At 40.3% G+C, this 17,393-nt stretch overlaps 1 protein-coding gene across 1 annotated transcript; it reads left to right on the forward strand.

Moving 5' to 3' along the window:
• The first annotated feature begins 406 nt into the window (after positions 1-406).
• Positions 407-844, forward strand: LOC149173500 (uncharacterized). Its single transcript, XM_089426717.1, has one exon. The coding sequence runs from the start codon at positions 407-409 to the stop codon at positions 842-844; it is 438 nt and encodes a 145-aa protein (XP_089282843.1).
• The last annotated feature ends 16,549 nt before the right edge of the window (positions 845-17,393 follow it).

Consider the following 17,393-nt stretch of genomic DNA (forward strand, 5'->3'; position numbering starts at 1 on the left):
TAAGGAATTTTGTAAAGCATGTGATGCTTGTTAAAGGATGGGCAAGCCTTCGCAAAGAGATCAACTACCATTAAACCCTCAGGTTCCATTACAAGTATTTGAAAAATAGGCAATTGAATTTGTAAGTCTGATACAACGACTAGGAACAAAGACAGGTGCGCGGTACATTATTACTGTGACGGAGTACTTAACCAAATGGGCAGAAGCATAGCTAGTGAAAGACTATACTACTGCTACCGCTGCAAAGTTCCTATTTGAATATGTCTTAACGTGGTTTGGGTGCCCTAAGGTATTGATGAGTGATAGGGGTACACATTTCCAGAATGAAACAATCAGCACAATGCTCGAATAGTTCCAGTTGTACCATCAAAATAGTACGCTCTATCATCCCCAAGCCAATGGTACAATGGAAGTGTTCAATAAGATTATGGAGATTGCATTTACAAAGGTTTGTAACAGGAAGAGGAACGATTGGGATGTGCACATACCCATAGTCCTATGGGCCTATAGGACAACATGTAAGAAGCTAACAGGACAAACCCCGTTCAAACTGGTCTATGGGATAGAAGTAGTCATGCCGATGGAGTATATTATGTCAAGTCTACAGATTGCAACATTGACTGAGATGGATGATCGCGAGACCATGGAGGAGTGCCTCACGCAGTTACTAGAGTTGGAAGAAGATTGTTTTCTTGCAGGATTTCACCAGCAAGTGCAAAAGGAATTTGAGAAGGTCTGGCATGATAGGAATCTTAAGCTGCGCACTTTCAAGGTGAACAATTTGGTTTTTCTCTATGACAGTAAGTTCACAAAGTTCCTGGAAAATTCAAAATGCACTCATTAGGTCCATATGTTGTTAAGGAAATCATGGATGGTGGCGCAATTCAGCTCACAAATATGAATGGAGAATTTTTCCCTAGACGGGTGAATGGAAGTCGGTTGAAGTTGTATATAGGGAATCCTACCCCTGCACAATGACTATATGGTAGTAGGATAGTCTTAGCACTCTAGGCAGTTGCAAGGGAGAGCAGGAATATAAACTACACTTCTTGAAGAAGAGGAAATGTAGTAAGTGGGTTGTGCGAGGAAAACAAGTAGTGCACCAAGAGGAGGTGTGCCAGGAGAGTTGCGCCATGGACGATGCTACCCATAGATGGGTCCAAAAGTATTCATTGAAGTCACTGCTCATGATTGGATAACAAAAATCCCGTTAGGAGGAGTGGATAGGCAACATTTATGGCCAAAATATTTTGATATTTTCCGCCAATGATGCATTTATGATCAGAAAATGGAGGGCACGGTTGGATTTGAACTCAAAATCGCCTATAAATCTAGCATGTTGGTCTACTGTAGAAAATTTTGCCTTCTGCAAAGTGCATATAAGCCTTCTAATTTTTTCTCTATGAAACGGAAGGCTTGGGAGGATTTAGTTTCAAGCTCGGCATTTGCGATATTTCCTGAGTGGAACTAGAAGATTATACTTTAAGAGGTGTCCGTCGAGCCTGTAAATTCTGAAGTTGTTGTCTCTCAAGAAGAGGGCCCTAAAGTTGCCTCAATGGAAGCTATGCCATCTGTGCCTATGGAACCATGGTCACCTAGGCCGAAGCAATCTGATGCTAAGGAAAAGGAAAAGAAACCACAACATGTACCAGTGAGGCAATCACCAAGGAAGGACCCCACAGAGGTTCGACAGAAAGGGAGGATGGAAGAGGCAAAGGATGCATATGAACTCATGGATTTGGACCCAAAAGAACTCCATGATTCAGTTGAGGAATTGGATGCTAACGAGGGTGAGCCTATCACTAGGCTCCTGACATGTATCTATCCACGAAAAGGGAAAGCGAAGGTAACCAAGGACCCAGATTCGAGAAATTGCATGATATCTATGCTGCTACTACCAGAAGAAGCGGTATTTGAAGGCACACTATTAGCGCATGTCCCTGTTGTTAGAGCCTAGATTTGCCTCGGGCTGAAAAGGCAAGGTTCTAGGTCCACATCAAACCACGCTCAACCTCATAGCTAGCCCTACGAGGACAGGAGAGGGCTCTCTCCGGGTCAATATCAGCGAAAGATAATCGATGGGGCTTGAGATGACTGAAATAAAAACTAATTTTAGGCTAGGTATGAAGTGCAAGGATTTGATTTTAGTTTTTGAGGGTTTTGTTGGAAAAAAGGGACAGGCAAATTTTGGGTCCAAGGATGAGGCCTAGTTTTTGCAGAGTTTTGATTGGGGCAAGGAAGGAAATCGTTTTGATGCTTTGGATTGAGTGGATGGATGGATCAGACCAATGAGGAGCCAAGGAGGGCAAGAATGTCTCAAGAGTCCTCCTCAAATAGATGAAAACATGAAGAATTAAACAAAATATCCAGGCAGAGCATAACCGTCCAATGAATTCTACCTTAATCTCTCATTTGTTTAATTTCAGAAGATTAGAGAAGGGAAAATGATAGACATCAACATCAGTGAACTTAAAAATGCATAGAGAAACACACCATCAAAACATAGAGCCACATGGATCCCAACAAGTGTTGCAAAACCCTGGTCTTTCCTTTGCCAAAATTGCAGAAATAAAATGTACAATAGAGTGCCAAGCAATCCCAAGTATCCAACCATGAAAATGACTGAGAAATTACATGATATAAACAAGCCTAACTCCTTCCCATGCCTCTAGCGGTCGAGATCATCATTCTAGGAGCTGTTTTAACCAATTCTAAACAAGGAACTAAAATCTAGGTAGTCAAACAACTTGCCCCTATATGAAAGGAAACTGATTCATTCAGTTGTTTTTCACTTTTTAGTGAATGAATCTACCAAAACAAGTAAAAATGTGCCAATATTACATCATGGTTATAAAATTACATCATTCAAGGTCAATTGTAACATCAAAAAGCAAAACTGGTCAAAACTGGGCAAATTGCTGAGCTAAACAGTGAAAAATAGGCAAAAATCCTCTATGCGCTGCGCGTGATCCTCTATGCATCATTCCACTTCGGAGCTAATTTTGAGGCACTTACCGAAGTCCAAATTGAGCCCAAGTGTGCTTTTTGGAAAGCCATGCCTGTCTAATTTCCAACCCAAGTGGAATTTCTGAATTTGGATGTCATTTACCCCTCCAAAACTTCAATCTCCCAAGACTTCTTCCTGTGTGTCAAAATAGGGGCAGTGAGGTCATTTTTTGAGTGTTTTTGACCTCCCGAGGGCTCAAAACTTGCCCAAATTTCTTGGCCATGCAAAAAAAACCATGGGTTTTCATGAAAAATCCAAAAAAGTAAACTTTTTGCAATTTGGAACTCCCTAGCCAAAGCATGTGCCACGTGGCGCGGCGCATAGGGAGAAAAACCCTGTTTTTTGTGCCAAAATTTGTCAAAATGCCAAAAATGTCCCAAATTTCTTGAAATTTGGGCTGGAGCTTCTCCATCAAGTGTCATGTTGGGTTAAAGAGGCTTCAGCCAATATCTGAAGACGATCAAGCTCCCTTTGCCTCTTTTTCTTCCTTATTGCCTTCTTTAATTTTGCCTAAATTCCTGATTCGTGCCTTGCAGACCTTGTTCCGTGCCATGTAGTGGAAATACATGTGTCTCAGTAATGCATGGTCCTTATCAGCCTTGTCCAATAGTATCTCCAAGTGGATGTTAACTCTCTCGAGATTAGACCCCCGATCATCATTAATCTCTTGCTCCAATGAAGTGAGCTCAACCCTTCTCCTTTGTGCAGCTTAGCGATTCTCGCGGATGTTTTGTAACTCCATGATTGCTTTCTGATATTCAAGCTGTTTGTTCCTCTACTCCAAGTGTTTCACAGTCCACTTAGCCCTCTCCAAGTCAAGGGATAAGGCTTTGATCTCTGTTTGCTGCTCCTGAATGATCTCTCAAAGATGTGCACTTTGTGGGCCCGTATCTGTATCATCGTCATGAATGAGAATGAAGTCAGTCTCTTATTCACCTGAAGGCCCCTCATCCTGCATTGGCCTCTTGCCTTTGTCTTGTACCTGTGGTTTTGATGTCGGAAGCGAGGCCCCTTCCACACCGGGTGGAGATAACACTCTCTTCGCTGCTGCAAACAAATGTCTAGTACCCCTCTGATATGTGATGAATATCGGCACACTAGCGGTCTCATGGTGCTCATACTGATGAGAAGGTCCACCTGTCTCATGCTTAACCTCTGATAATCCCTGTGAAGCTCTAAAGAAGTCACGAGAGATGAAATCATCCCAAGTGATGCCCTGCAATCCAAGCTGATGAACCACCAAAATCTTGATGAGAGAAAAATGGTAAACACTGTTAAGTTGCTACTGAGGGGTTTTTTGCTGCACAAGGGTGGTCATCCTCTCTATGTTCCGGTAAATGAATTATGAAATATTCATCATCCGTACCCTGGTGAAATGCATGAGCAACCTGATGTGATAAGCATACAAATGAGAGAACCGTCCTTCACAGCTGAAATATTTCATGATTAATTTCATTAGTGGAGCATATTCATCTTTCAGATATCGGAATGGAAACACTCTCTTGAGCTGCCTCAAGAAACTGGTTTTAATGTATGGCTCATAATGCTGCTGGTCAATATTCTTCCTCTTGGTCCATGGTTCCCCAATGTTTGGTATGCCGGTTGCTAGTGAGACAGATTCTAGTGTAAGTGTGAAGGTGACACCGGCTAAGGTAGCCTGATCTCCATGTAAATGCAACACAAATAGATGAGCCAAATCATGATGAAATTGAACATTAGCCACCTTTTCACAAAACTCATACCATGACTGATGCTAGAAACAAAACATGGCAGAGGGAAGGCCTGTAATTCAGTGAGGGTGATTGGTTCTTCTCTGATATGTCTACCTCCTCTATGAGGCCTCCGGGGTGCATGTTCCTCCATGGGAGAGTCACTTTGGGTTTCCATTTCATAATCCGATGAATGCTCAGATATCATGACTACTGTTTTTCAAACTACCTTGGAGAAAAAGATGCTGGTGTATGAAAACTGTTTGGACTTCTCTTTTAGTGATGTGTTCAAACTCTGCCACCAAGGGGAAACAAATGAAACAAGGGACTATTAGGAAGGGGAAATAATAGTAAGGGATTAGGAATTTTTGGATAGATTTGTTAGGGAAATATGGGAGGGGGTTTAGGATTTATGTGTGGGAATAGGGTTTAGGGTTTTCACATTTAAAGTTTGGGAAAGGGAATTTGGGATAGGGGTCTAGTGATTTTAGGGGATAGGGAACAATGAAGTCAGGGAAAAACTGGAATCAAGGATAAAAGAAATGATGGAAAAGAGTAACCTTGGTGGCAAACAATTTTTGAAACCCTAGGCAGAAATTTTCATGTGAAAATGTTGACATGGTAGGGTTTGAGTTGTTGTTTTAGCATTCACCACATCAAACATAATATACACCATAAACTTGGATGATGAACAGCGAAGGAGGAGCTCAACCTACTTGAATTCAAGAGAAATTTGCACGTTTTGGGCGTTTGGAGGCCGTTCTGGAATTTTTTGGGCCAAACAGCTGAGTGCGCCGCGCAGCTTGCCCAACGCGCCGCGCCGTCCCAGTGCACCACACCCATTCAAAAATACACTGTGCAACTTCTACTAGTGCGCTGCGCCTTCTGCCCAATGCGCCACGCCGACATGTTTCAACGGTTTTTGTCCAATTTCTCACTCTTTCACCAAAACTCAATTTGAGATGCCTCCTCTTTGTTCTTGGCATGCAAATGAATGTTTTAAAATCATGAGAACCTCTTATAGTGATAGATTTGATTTTTGCTTCTCACAAACCCACTTTGTAATGTTTTGACTTGGAACTTTTTGTCACCATTAATATAACTCTGTTTTTTTGTTTCCCTTTTGATTTTTGGCTTGAATGATGTTTTCTTTTGGGAATTTTTGTAGGGATAGTAGCATGTCTTGACAAAGGAAGACCAGGGCTGCACCTGGATATTTCAACAACTAAAAAACGTTTTGAAAATTTCATGACAATTTATTACAAAGGGAAATGATGAATTTTCTTCAAAATAGAGTTTTGAAGAAAAGTCATAGTCGAGAATATGATGATGAAAATATTAAAAATGAAAACTTATTAAGGACCTCCCTCATGAGTCTACTGGCATTATTAGACATTGTTGAAGACCAAATTGACTAACCCTAGACCTAATGACCAAAATGACTCTTGCTGACCTAGAAACTGAAACATGACTGTAAGTGACTTTAAAATTTGATTTTGATGAACAGACCTGAGCCAGCATGGATAAGGCATGAGGGATAATGAATGACAAGACCCTTCTGTCAGATTATGGCATGCCCCTAGCGAAATGAAACTGAGTGAATTGAGTGAGACACCTAAAAATGAAATGCAATAAGAGAAATGATCTCTGACGGAGGGATGCAAAGACCGACTCTAACACCCGTGTTAAAAATAGAGGATTTGGATCTCGCCGACCATGAGAAATTTCTCCATTTGGCCACCAATAAGTACATGAACAAGATTTACTATGAAGAGACTGGGGTCACAAGGTTGGAACCGATGAAATGGGTAAAAGGCGTCGAGCAAGACAGATTGCTACATATGTTGTGTGTGACACACTTTCACAGGTCAATTATCAATACTGTCTGTGTGCACCAATTGCTCACGCTAGTGCACAATGGGTGTCTGTGGTTAGGTGAACCATTCTACATAATAGACATGCTGATCCATAGAATTACGAAGTTTCCCTACAAAGGGGCGGATCCAACCAAGGAGTTTGGAGGCAAAACCAAGGAGAAGGAACCTGCAGAGAAAATGAAAACTGAGTTTGGACTGATCAAGAAGTCACGCGGATACTCTATCCATTCTATTATAGACCCAGCGGTGCAGTTTGTCGCTCATATTTTGGCTGGGAAGGTCATGAGAAAATGTCACGTGGACGAGGTTCCAACACCAGTAATTTCATTGGATGCACAATTTACAAAGGGGGTGCAGTACAATTGGGCGCAGTACCTTTGCAAGGAATTTTTAGCAAATTGTTGTGAAGCATAGGAGGAAAGCAAGGATTTTCACTATTCCTGGCTCCCTCTGTTAATTGTACTCGTTGCATGGCGACTTCCGGAGGATAGTCAATTCCCTCTATAGGATGAGGATTTACTAGAGGCATCAAAGTTCGCCTCGTTGTGGGCAATGAAGGATTCAGAGAGGATCACTGAGTCAAAAGTCTTCTGGATACTGGTCGAGATGGACCTCCGCACAGTGATAAGTCAGAGGCCAAGGTTGTCTCCAACCTTGTTTGAGTAGTTGCGGGCCTTTGCAGAATTTAAGGCCAATTTTCATAATGTATCCATCCGCGCAAGGCAAGATTCTAAGAAGGTATGGCACAAGTTGCCATATCTAGTAATGGAGGCTGATGTACATGAGATTGTGGGGTCATGGCAAGTAGAGCGGTGAGAACCCATAGATCTTTTTGCAAGTACTAGAAAAGGTGGAGAAAGCACTTTTACATAGATGACAATTATGCAGAAATGGAAATAAGCAGCACAAGCATCAACATGGGAGTTGGTTCATCAGAAGAAGAAAGAAGTCACTACTAAAGCAGCTATTGCTAAGGCAATTGCTGATAAAGAGCACATAGAAAAAGAGGCCACAGTAGAAGTCGAAACGTCGGCTTCCCAACATAACGAAGAGCTGGAACAGTCTGAGCAGGAAGGAGGCAGGGGTGATGAGTAGAGAACTCCCTTAAAATCGTAGAAGTGAACCACAGAAATGATTTCTGGACCCCTGAAGAAGCAAAAATTAGACAAGCAGGCAAATGCAGACCCAATGGTCCTCACTGAGGGGGAATTGTATGAGATCGTGGATAAGGTCGTGACACAACAACGGAGTTGTGGACTCAATTTGAGCTATCTAGAAGGATCTGAGCGAGTTGCACATTCAAGCAGGAAGAATTCAGGTGAGCATGGGACAAGCGAGCGGGGTTCAAGCGAGCTTACAATGCGCGAGCGAGAGAATAATGGAAACATAATGGACTCTCGACCTCAGATTCATTCCCTTGCCAGAAGGGAAATTACATGTAGAGTCATAGAAAGATAACTCTTAACTCAGAAAGATCAAGGGGGTGGGTATGAATTTAATTGTGTTGCCCCTTTAGACCTTCCATGTGCTTCATTAGGGGGTCTCAGATGAGATTTGGATCAGAGTGTAGTGCACACTTTTGGTAATTAGTGAAGTTAAAATGAAAAATGAGCAGATATTCATCGAAAAGGTTCGGGCTCTTAAGGAAAAAGAAGAGTTAGCAGCGCGAAGCCAAATCCTATAAGAAGCATTTAAACAAGCGTGTAATTCAGTACTAGAGCTACACATTCCAGAGGATGCGATAGCTTCAATAAAGGTTCAGAAATTGATTGCTCTAGTGCGACAGCTTAAGGAGGAGGTAGGCCGAGTTAATTTTTATTTTTAGACGAAGATATCAAAATTACAATTGAAACTGCAGCTGACTACTCCGCTGGAGGTCAGGGAGCAGCGTGGTGCAGCCATTAGAAAACACATGTCTATTTTGGATAATGTACTAAAGAGCTGCAAATGTCTCTTTGAAAATGTAATGGAGCTATGGACCATTTTGCAGGAGAACTCAAACCTACAGAGATTGGGTATAGAGATCAGGGAGGAATAGCATAAATTCGATGAGATCAGTGCAACTGTGCTCACTTTGGTTCCAGTCCAGCGCTTTGTGTGGTTATAAGAAATGAAGGTGTTGCAGGCACATGTTGAGGAGCTGCAGTGCAAAGAACAAGTTTTGAAGACTCGGATTCAAACATGGATAGAGGAAGCAAGCCATACTACTCTGGCTATCCAAGAAAAGTTGAAGACTTTCCAGCAGACATAGAGGACCATGCGCCTCACAATGAAGGGGAAAACTATAGAGAAAAGTGGAACTTGGAGTCTTGAAGATAGAGTTCAGTGAAATCTGCCACAAAGTGGAGAAGCCAGCTGTGTGACTCGAGGGAGATTCACCATGTTTGTGTTGGGGGCCTGTTGGGATGGGATCCCTAGGGCCAAATTTTGTCAGAAAAGTCAATTTTTGTAATAGTTTTTGTGAAAGAAATGTAAAGTATCCACGAAATATGGAAGTAGAGCGCTAAGCTAAGTAAGAGTCAAAGGGGAATTAGTCCCTTGTATGGGTAGGTGATAGGATGGTTTTGAGACTCACCCATGGCTTGTGGGCCATTGCATTGTAATGAAAAGTCTATATATAGTGAGTCATAGCGAGCCTAAAGAGATAACTTGAAGTGAAGAATAATTGTAAGGGAAAGGTGCTAAGGTAGGAAAGGTATGTTTCCTGTACTTAGGCGAAAGGGGAAGGCTCTTGCAACTGAGTGCACGAAGACCTTTGTAAGTCTGCAATTGAGTGCGCGGCCCCTGCAGCTTGGTGTGCAAGAATAAGAACTCTGTATCTGAACGTTTACATATTAATAAAGATTGTTTTAAGCTGAATCTATGCATTTGTGCCTTGTTTATTTATTTCTATTAATTTTATGTATCTTCGCTCTGTGATCTCTTTTATATGAAATAATGCTTCATTTCTACGCGAAACAGATAGATCTGTAATGGTTATGCATAATAAGTATAGTTAACCACCTTCGTGGAGATCGGGAAGTCCCTAGATAAATATGTAGTAGTTAGTTGTTTGGATAGGATAGATCTGCGCAATGGAAGATATAGGCCATAAAGGATTCAGAATATACAGTTTATTGCACGAAAGTAGTGAATCTGAATCCTTTATCAAAGTTAAGTACAATCAAGTACCTTTGCGAAGGTTTAATTATCATTTCGATAAAGTTGAATTAGTTAACAATTGAAAGGGATATTAGATCTACACGAAGGAATATCTAAGCTATAATATCCTTAGGAATACAATCACACAAACCTCTCGATGCAGAAACCTGGTTCTAGCATCCCCCAATGCTACTTCGGGTGAGACTGTAGCTTGCGCTACGCTGGTTTTTGCTGAAAGGGCTAGCAATTATGGTTTTGTTGGTTGGCATGAATAACTCTAAACCTGGGTCAAGCCCCCTTAAGCCAACACCAACGATATTCAAACCATCATCATTTCTTGCCACGTACCTGAGAGACCTGTCGCAATGTTATGAAACCAGCTCACAAAAAGATAGAAAATATAGATCAATGACTTCAAAATCAACCTCTTCGAGGGGGAAACCTCCTTTACATTACACAAATGAAAAATTCTTAGATGATACAAATGACAAAACCTCCTTTTTATATATATGAGTCTAAGGGGTCACAATATAATCAAAGCTGACAAAACAATAATAATATAAGGGCACAACAATAACAATAAGGGCTACAATGACAATAGTAATGGGGAAATCACTAGTATTATAGGGACCTAACATGCCCCTCTCCCTCAAAAAAGTGTTGTCCTCAACGATTGAGTAGTTCTAGATGCTTCTGTATAAAATTCTCATCCTCCCATGTGGAATCTTCAGCGGATAAGTTCTTCCACTTGACAAGATACTCCAAAATTGATCGATTTTGTAGCTATTAGGTTCTTGTTTCTATGACTTCTTCAGGTTCCAATATGATTTTTCCTTCCTCGTCAAGTTCTGGCAATATTGTTTGAACTGGGAGGTTGTCACTAGTAACCTTCTTTAAGCATGAGACATGGAAAACTAGGTGCACTCGGGAAGCTACAGGAAGCTCCAATTTGTATGCCATAGTACCAATACTTTTCAACACCTTGTATGGACCATAATACTTTGGTGATAATTTACTATCCTTCTTAGCTTGCTTGAGGCACATTTGTTTATATGGTTGTAGCCATATAAATACCCAATCATCTATATCAAAACTTCTTCCACTGTGATGTTAATCTGCCTATTGTTTCATCCTATTATGTGCCAAAGTTAGGTTATCCTTTAAGAGTTGGAGAACTTGTTGTTGATGCTCAATGTGATCTTCCATTCCTTGAACCTTAGAATTTTCTCTTAAATATGATATACATAAAGTGCCATAAATTGGGTCATTTTTGTTGGAGTATGGAAGGAAGTGTTATACCACCATTCAGCCAAAGGCAATCATTTGACCCATTGTGTTTGTTTATCAGATACAAAGCAACGAAGATATCCTTCCAAACATTTGTTTACTATCTCAGTTTTCCCATCAGATTGAGGATGATAAGATGAGCTATGAGATAACAGAGTATCAAGGCAAGAAAATAATTTTGTCCAAATATTTCTAGTGAAAATGGGATCTCTGTCACTTATAATAATTTTTGGGTTTCCATGTAGCTTTTGAATTGTTTCCGTAAATGTAGTAGAAACTGTACTGGATTTAAATGCACTAGATAATGCGCAAAAGTGTGCATACTTGGTAAGTCTATCAACTACCACCATGATGATAGTTTTTCCTTCGGACTTAGGTAAACTTGTGATAACTTCCATTGAAACATCCTCCCAACGTTGACTTGGAATGGATAAAGGTTGTAATAGACTCGAGGTCTTAATTGTTTTAACTTTATTTTGTTGGAAAACCAAACATTCTGCCAAAAAATTTTGAATATCAGATTTAAGGCCATCCCAAAAAAATTCCTTCTTAACCCCGTGGTAAGTTCATAAAAATCCTGAGTGCCCTCCTAAGGGATAGGCTTGCAATTCCATAAGAACATTTTGTTTGAGTTGGGAATTATGACATAAGTATAAGTGAACTTTGTACCATAATGAATCATTTTTCTAGCTAAATGTATCAGATGTACTGGGATCTTGTTGTATCTTTTGAATTAGTTCGCACACTTCTTCGTAATTCTTTCATTCATCCCTTGCTTAGTTTATCCAATTTGGTTGGATAATAGAAATGGCATAAAGCAATGCTTCCACATCCTCATCCTTTCTTGAGAGTGCATCTGACACAACATTTTGCTTCCCTTTTTTGTATATGATTTCAAAGTCATAACCCAACATCTTTGTGACCCATTTTTGCTTCTCTTTTGAAGATAATATTTGTTCTAAAAAGTATTTAAGACTATCATGATCTGTTTTTACCATGAAGTGTCTTCCCATTAGGTAGGGTTGCCATTTCTTAAGTGCATGTAGCATTTCCGACATTTCCTTCTCATAAATAGCTTTGTGTAAATACTTTCCTTTGATTGGATGAATTTCGAAAGCAATGGGTATTTCTTCTTTCATTAAAACAACATCGATTCCATTTCCCAAGGCATCACATTCCACAATAAATATTTTTGTGAAATTCGGCATAGCTAAGACTAGTGCTTGGCACATTGCCTCTTTAAGATGTTTAAAGGATTTCATTGCTTTTGGAGTCCATACAAATGCATATTTCTTCAATAATGTTGTTAGATGTGTTGATATTCTCCCATAATTCTTATAAAACTTGCAATAATATCCTATCACCCCGAGAAATCCTTGCAGATGCTTTATGGATGTGGGTATTTTCCATTCCTTAATGGATTTAATTTTGCTAGGGTCTACCTTAAGACCTTCATGAGATACAATATGACCGAGATATTCCACCTCTTGTACTCCAAAGAAAAATTTGGAGATTTTTGCATATAATTGCTTCTCCTCCAATAGTTTGAGCACCCTATCAACATGTTGAACATGATCCTTCCAAGACTTGTTGTAGATTAGTATATCATCAAAAAATACTAACACAAATTTTATATGGAAGGGTTTGAAAATGGAATTCATCAAACCTTGAAATGTAGAAGGTGCATTGGTAAGGCCAAAAGGCATGATCAAAAATTCATAATGACCCTCATGAGTTCTAAATGTTGTTTTCGGAATGTCTTCAGTCTTCATTATGATTTGATGATATCTTGAACGAAGATCCAACTTGGTGAAGTAGATTGATCCATGAAATTCATCCAATAGTTCGTCAATGACAGGAATGGGTAATTTATCTTTAATAGTGAGCTTGTTGAGCTCCCTATAATCCAGACACATGCACCATGATCCATCCTTCTTGTGCACCAATACTATGGGAGCAGAGGAATAACTTTGACTAGTTTGAATTATACTCGCCTCTAGCATTTCTGCAACCATACGTTCAATTTCACTATTTTGGGCATAGGGATATCTGTAAGGCCTGATGTTTGGAGGAACACTTCCTGGAATCAAATGAATAGCATGATCATCATCATGAATATGTGGGATACCTTGGGGAGTCTCAAATACCATGGAATGATTATCCAAGACTTTTTGGAGATCTGGAGAAATAGATGATTTTGATGTGGGAACCTCTAGCGAACATAATTTTGTAATTACGCCTCGTTGTTCTTTCTTTACAAGATTTTTCATTAGATTAGAATTGATAATCTTTCTCGGTTTCCCTGCGATACCTATTAATTCAACATCCTTTGCTTCCGAATAAAATTTCATGAAAAATTATTGAAAATTAAAAGCTATTGTACCCAAGGATTATAGCCATTGGACTCCTAGTACAACATCAACACTGCCCATTGGAATGGAAAGCATTGGGCTATTCAATACATATTCTCCCATGGATAGCTTGATATTATTGCACTTTCCAGAGAAATTTATGGTTCCTCAAGTTGAAACCTGGTGGGCCCCAGTATTGTAGCAATAATGCTACAACTCATGGAACTCCCTTCTTTAATTTTATCAACCCGGTAGTTTGTAACAAACTTGGAAGCGACGGTGCTGTATGCACAAGTACTAGCTCTTTCCGCAGCTGTCACTTGGTCAACTGGCACAAGTCCGCTAGGGGCTTAAGCCAACCTCTATGAGCTCTTAGAAGAAGCTTTTTAACTAATGGATGAAAGCTAACTCAAAGGAAGCTAATCTACTTGCGGAAAGAAACTGAAAGCCAAAAAGAAACGCAAACCCTAGCAAACCCTAATTCTACCAGCTAGTCCTACTGACAAAAAGGGGAGCATGCAAACTACTGAAAGAGATGCCATTACTTCTATGAAGGTAAAATACATGTGTCTAGACTACCTCTATCTGAAGAAAACATCTTTTTGTATTTTTGATTAAGTTGTTGGAATTATCATGCATGTGCTTTTAACTATTTTTGACTGTGCAGAGGTGCATCAAGGAGGAGAAATGCTTGGAAGAGGTCGGGAAGGTTCAGAGAGGGTCTAAGGAGTCCCTAACACCCTTCCAAAGAGTTTCACAAAGTTTGGCTGCCAAGAAACCGCGTTTATAAGCTTCTACAGGAAGTCTGCAGGGGTTCTACAGGATGTTTATGATTTCTACAGGATGTTCTGTAATTTTTCTACAGGATGTTTAAAAATTGGATTTTGGAGGATGGGTGAGTGAGGTAAGGTGCATGAATGGATAGGGAGGTAGGGTAGGGGCTTCAAATGACCCAAGGACTAGTGGATAGAGTTGAGGAGAAGGTGTAGATGGCTGGACTTGTTCCAAGAAGACTGAAGTAATGCTGCACAAAAGGTAGGGTTATGAGGGCAGTATGGCAACATGAGGCAAGAAACCAAGTTAGGAGATGGAGAATATGGGTTTGAGGGAGTCTGGGAAGATAGAGAAGTGGTATAGGTGCTCTGCAATTTGTGTTTCCAACTGAACCAACAAAGACATGGAAGAAAACAAAGATCTAGCTATGCTACCCTAATATGATCTGGCTAACAGTAACGAGAATGGACAACAGCTTTATTTGCAAGGAAACCATGTATATTAACTATGAAATGAAGCATTCAAAGATCTTAACATGTAACCAACCTCTGCAAATGAAAACAACACACTAAGGATTGCATGGTAAAGCAAAGAATGTGTTTTTGTGGGCAGCAAGGTTACATTGGTCCCAGCTCATGATTCCACTGAAGGGGAGGTGAGATCCAAAGTACTTGGTAGCCTTTTTCTGAATATATTCCATGTGATTAACCTATCAAGTAAATCTTAACATGAATAACCTTTTTAATCATAGAAAGAAACCTAAATAACAACACAATATTTAAATCTAAATAGCAGATTTTATTCTAAGAATGCAGCAAAAACACATAAATATAAACAAAGGAGGTACTGGGCACTTGATATGGGCCCAACCCCAAGAGCTATAGCCTCCTAAGAGAGATTTAGAGCTGGTGCAAAGCTGGATTCATCTTTATTGAGCAAGAAAAGAAGAGTTACATCAAATCTGTCCACAAGGGAAACTTGAAAATGTGCTGAAAGCAAAGCTAATCTACTGCCTAAAAATCGAACTATAGACTAGCTAACTTCTACCTACAAAATGACTAACCATTGGCTACAAAATGACTAACCACTAGCTAACCCAAATGAGGCCCTAAGCCTTCTTATTTATACAAATTGAGGACCCCAATAGTCCTCCTAAACTTTAGGGACTCGGCTGCCCAAAACTTGTAGTTAACAGCAGTCCTACTTGACTTGCTTGGCTACCCTTGTGCTAATTGATTTGGTGGCCCTTGAACTCCAAGCTGATGGTGGAGAATTCAAGGTAAGGGCCCATAAATGAAGGGGACACCTTCCTACAAATCCTCTCCCTTGTTCTCCCACGAATTTGGCTGCCAAGTGCTCATTAAGACCTTCAATTTTGTCTCCAAATTGACCAAAAAGGCTACACAAAGCACCCATTAGAATTGTTGGCATAATGACTAACCCAATTCACTCTATTAGCATAAATATAATTAAAAACATGCAATAAACTAATGAGAATGGTGGATTAAGTCGAATTAGGAGGTTGAATGAGCCCAAATAATTATCCATTTCTGGGCTCATCATTACCCCCCTACTGAAATTGTTGCTCATCCTCTGAGCAACCAATTTACCTCCTCATCTTTGATGGCCTTGGTGGCCTCCCTGTCATGCCAAGCTTCTAAAGTGATGCCCTCTTCTCTGTCATGAAACCATGCTTTTCTCTCTTCTTCTTCCCACTGCGTGCTTCTTTTCCTAGAGAATTCTCAGCCTCGGTATGATTGTGCAAGTATATTCAATCATATGAAAGGAGATGAAACCAGTGGAGGATGGAAGAAAAGAGTGGTTGCATGCCTCCTCAACTGACTTCAAGCTTAAAATCCCTCTTCATAATCAATTCTGGCCTACCCAAAGGCTTCTACAGGATGTTTCTGTTAAAAATACAGAACTTCCTGTAGAAAGTCCTCTAGCTTCCTGTAGAAGGTTGAACCATGACTAAATTGTGCTCGAAACCTGAAAAAAAATGAGTGTTCATGGAGGGGATGGATGTGAGGATGCCTGGGAACTTGGTAGTGACCCTTTTGCTTGTGCTGGGAGGCCGTTTTCTGGCTTCCTGTAGAAACAATTTTCCTTGATTTGGCTTGCTTAGCTGGGCGTGCCTTCTCTTTGACTTGTGTTTTGGTTGCCTTGGGTGTGCCCTTATTTGTTTGGACATTCTCAATCTTCTCTGCTCGCTTCTACAGTCTTTTTTCCGAGGTGTTTGTGCCATTGTTCCTCCCACAATTTTAGGCTTAGCAATTTGGCCCATTTCTCCTTTTCCTCTCTGTTTCTTCCTTCTTTTTCTTTCCTGCTTTTCCTCTTGCTTTCCTTGTGATGGTTTCACTATGATGGTTTACCCTAGGTTTTCTTTCCCTTAGCTTCCTTACCCTTAGTTTTCTTCTCTGCCTCAATATCTTGCTTCCTCACGCTCTATTTTGGCTTGTGCACTGATCAGAATGGGAATTCTATATATGGTTTCCTCCCCAGAATGTGGAGGACAGTATCCCTCAAGTGCTTTTTTCTTTGCAAACCATTGAACCAGTACTATCATGTTTTTCACTCTATTGAGTCTTGCCATAGAAAAGATAATGGGCTTTTTATGGTCATTCAAAATACACGTGTTCAGCTGTCTGTTCCGGATTGAACAAGAGTTTTTCAATTGAACCATGTAAAGCAGTAAGACGATGCTGATTCCCTATATAAGGGAAATAACTCTGCATGTCTGCTCCAGGAGAAACAATGTTGAACTTGGGATCAAAAACATCAATTCCATGAACCACACGATAAAGACCAGCAAGGGTGAAAGCAGTTCCTGTCATACTGGCCAACAGTATCCTTGCTCCCAACAATCTCTTGATATGTGCTAGTGATAATAAAATCTGTATGATTCATTGCAATTAGATCTATAGTAAACTGGCAAGAGAAATGGTATTTTTCTTCATATTTTTCAGTATATGTCTGAATCTAAATATTTGGTCTTCTCCAAAGCATGGGCTATGTTGCACTGAAGACAATTCCAGGCAGCAATAAGAAAACGGCTTTTGAATTCATAGACAGACTTGCATTCACATTTTTCCTACCCCCTCAACACATCGAATTCACCACCTTTTGAATTATTTGCATGGGAAAGTTCTGTTCAAGCCTACCTCACTGAGAATTGCCACCCTCGATGTGAACAGTCCAAGCTTCATTGTATGTTGGGTCTCCTGTAGCGCAGCTTCCTGTAGAAACG

This window comes from Pinus tabuliformis, chromosome 4_2 (assembly GCF_031772625.1).
Source record: "Pinus tabuliformis cultivar Carrire ecotype Pingquan chromosome 4_2, CPIR1, whole genome shotgun sequence".
Classification (NCBI taxonomy): Eukaryota; Viridiplantae; Streptophyta; class Pinopsida; order Pinales; family Pinaceae; genus Pinus; species Pinus tabuliformis.

What these genes read in the sequence shown, in the direction of transcription:
- LOC149173500 (XM_089426717.1), top strand. Translation starts at nt 407, where the DNA reads ATGGAAGTGTTCAATAAGATTATGGAGATTGCATTTACAAAGGTTTGT.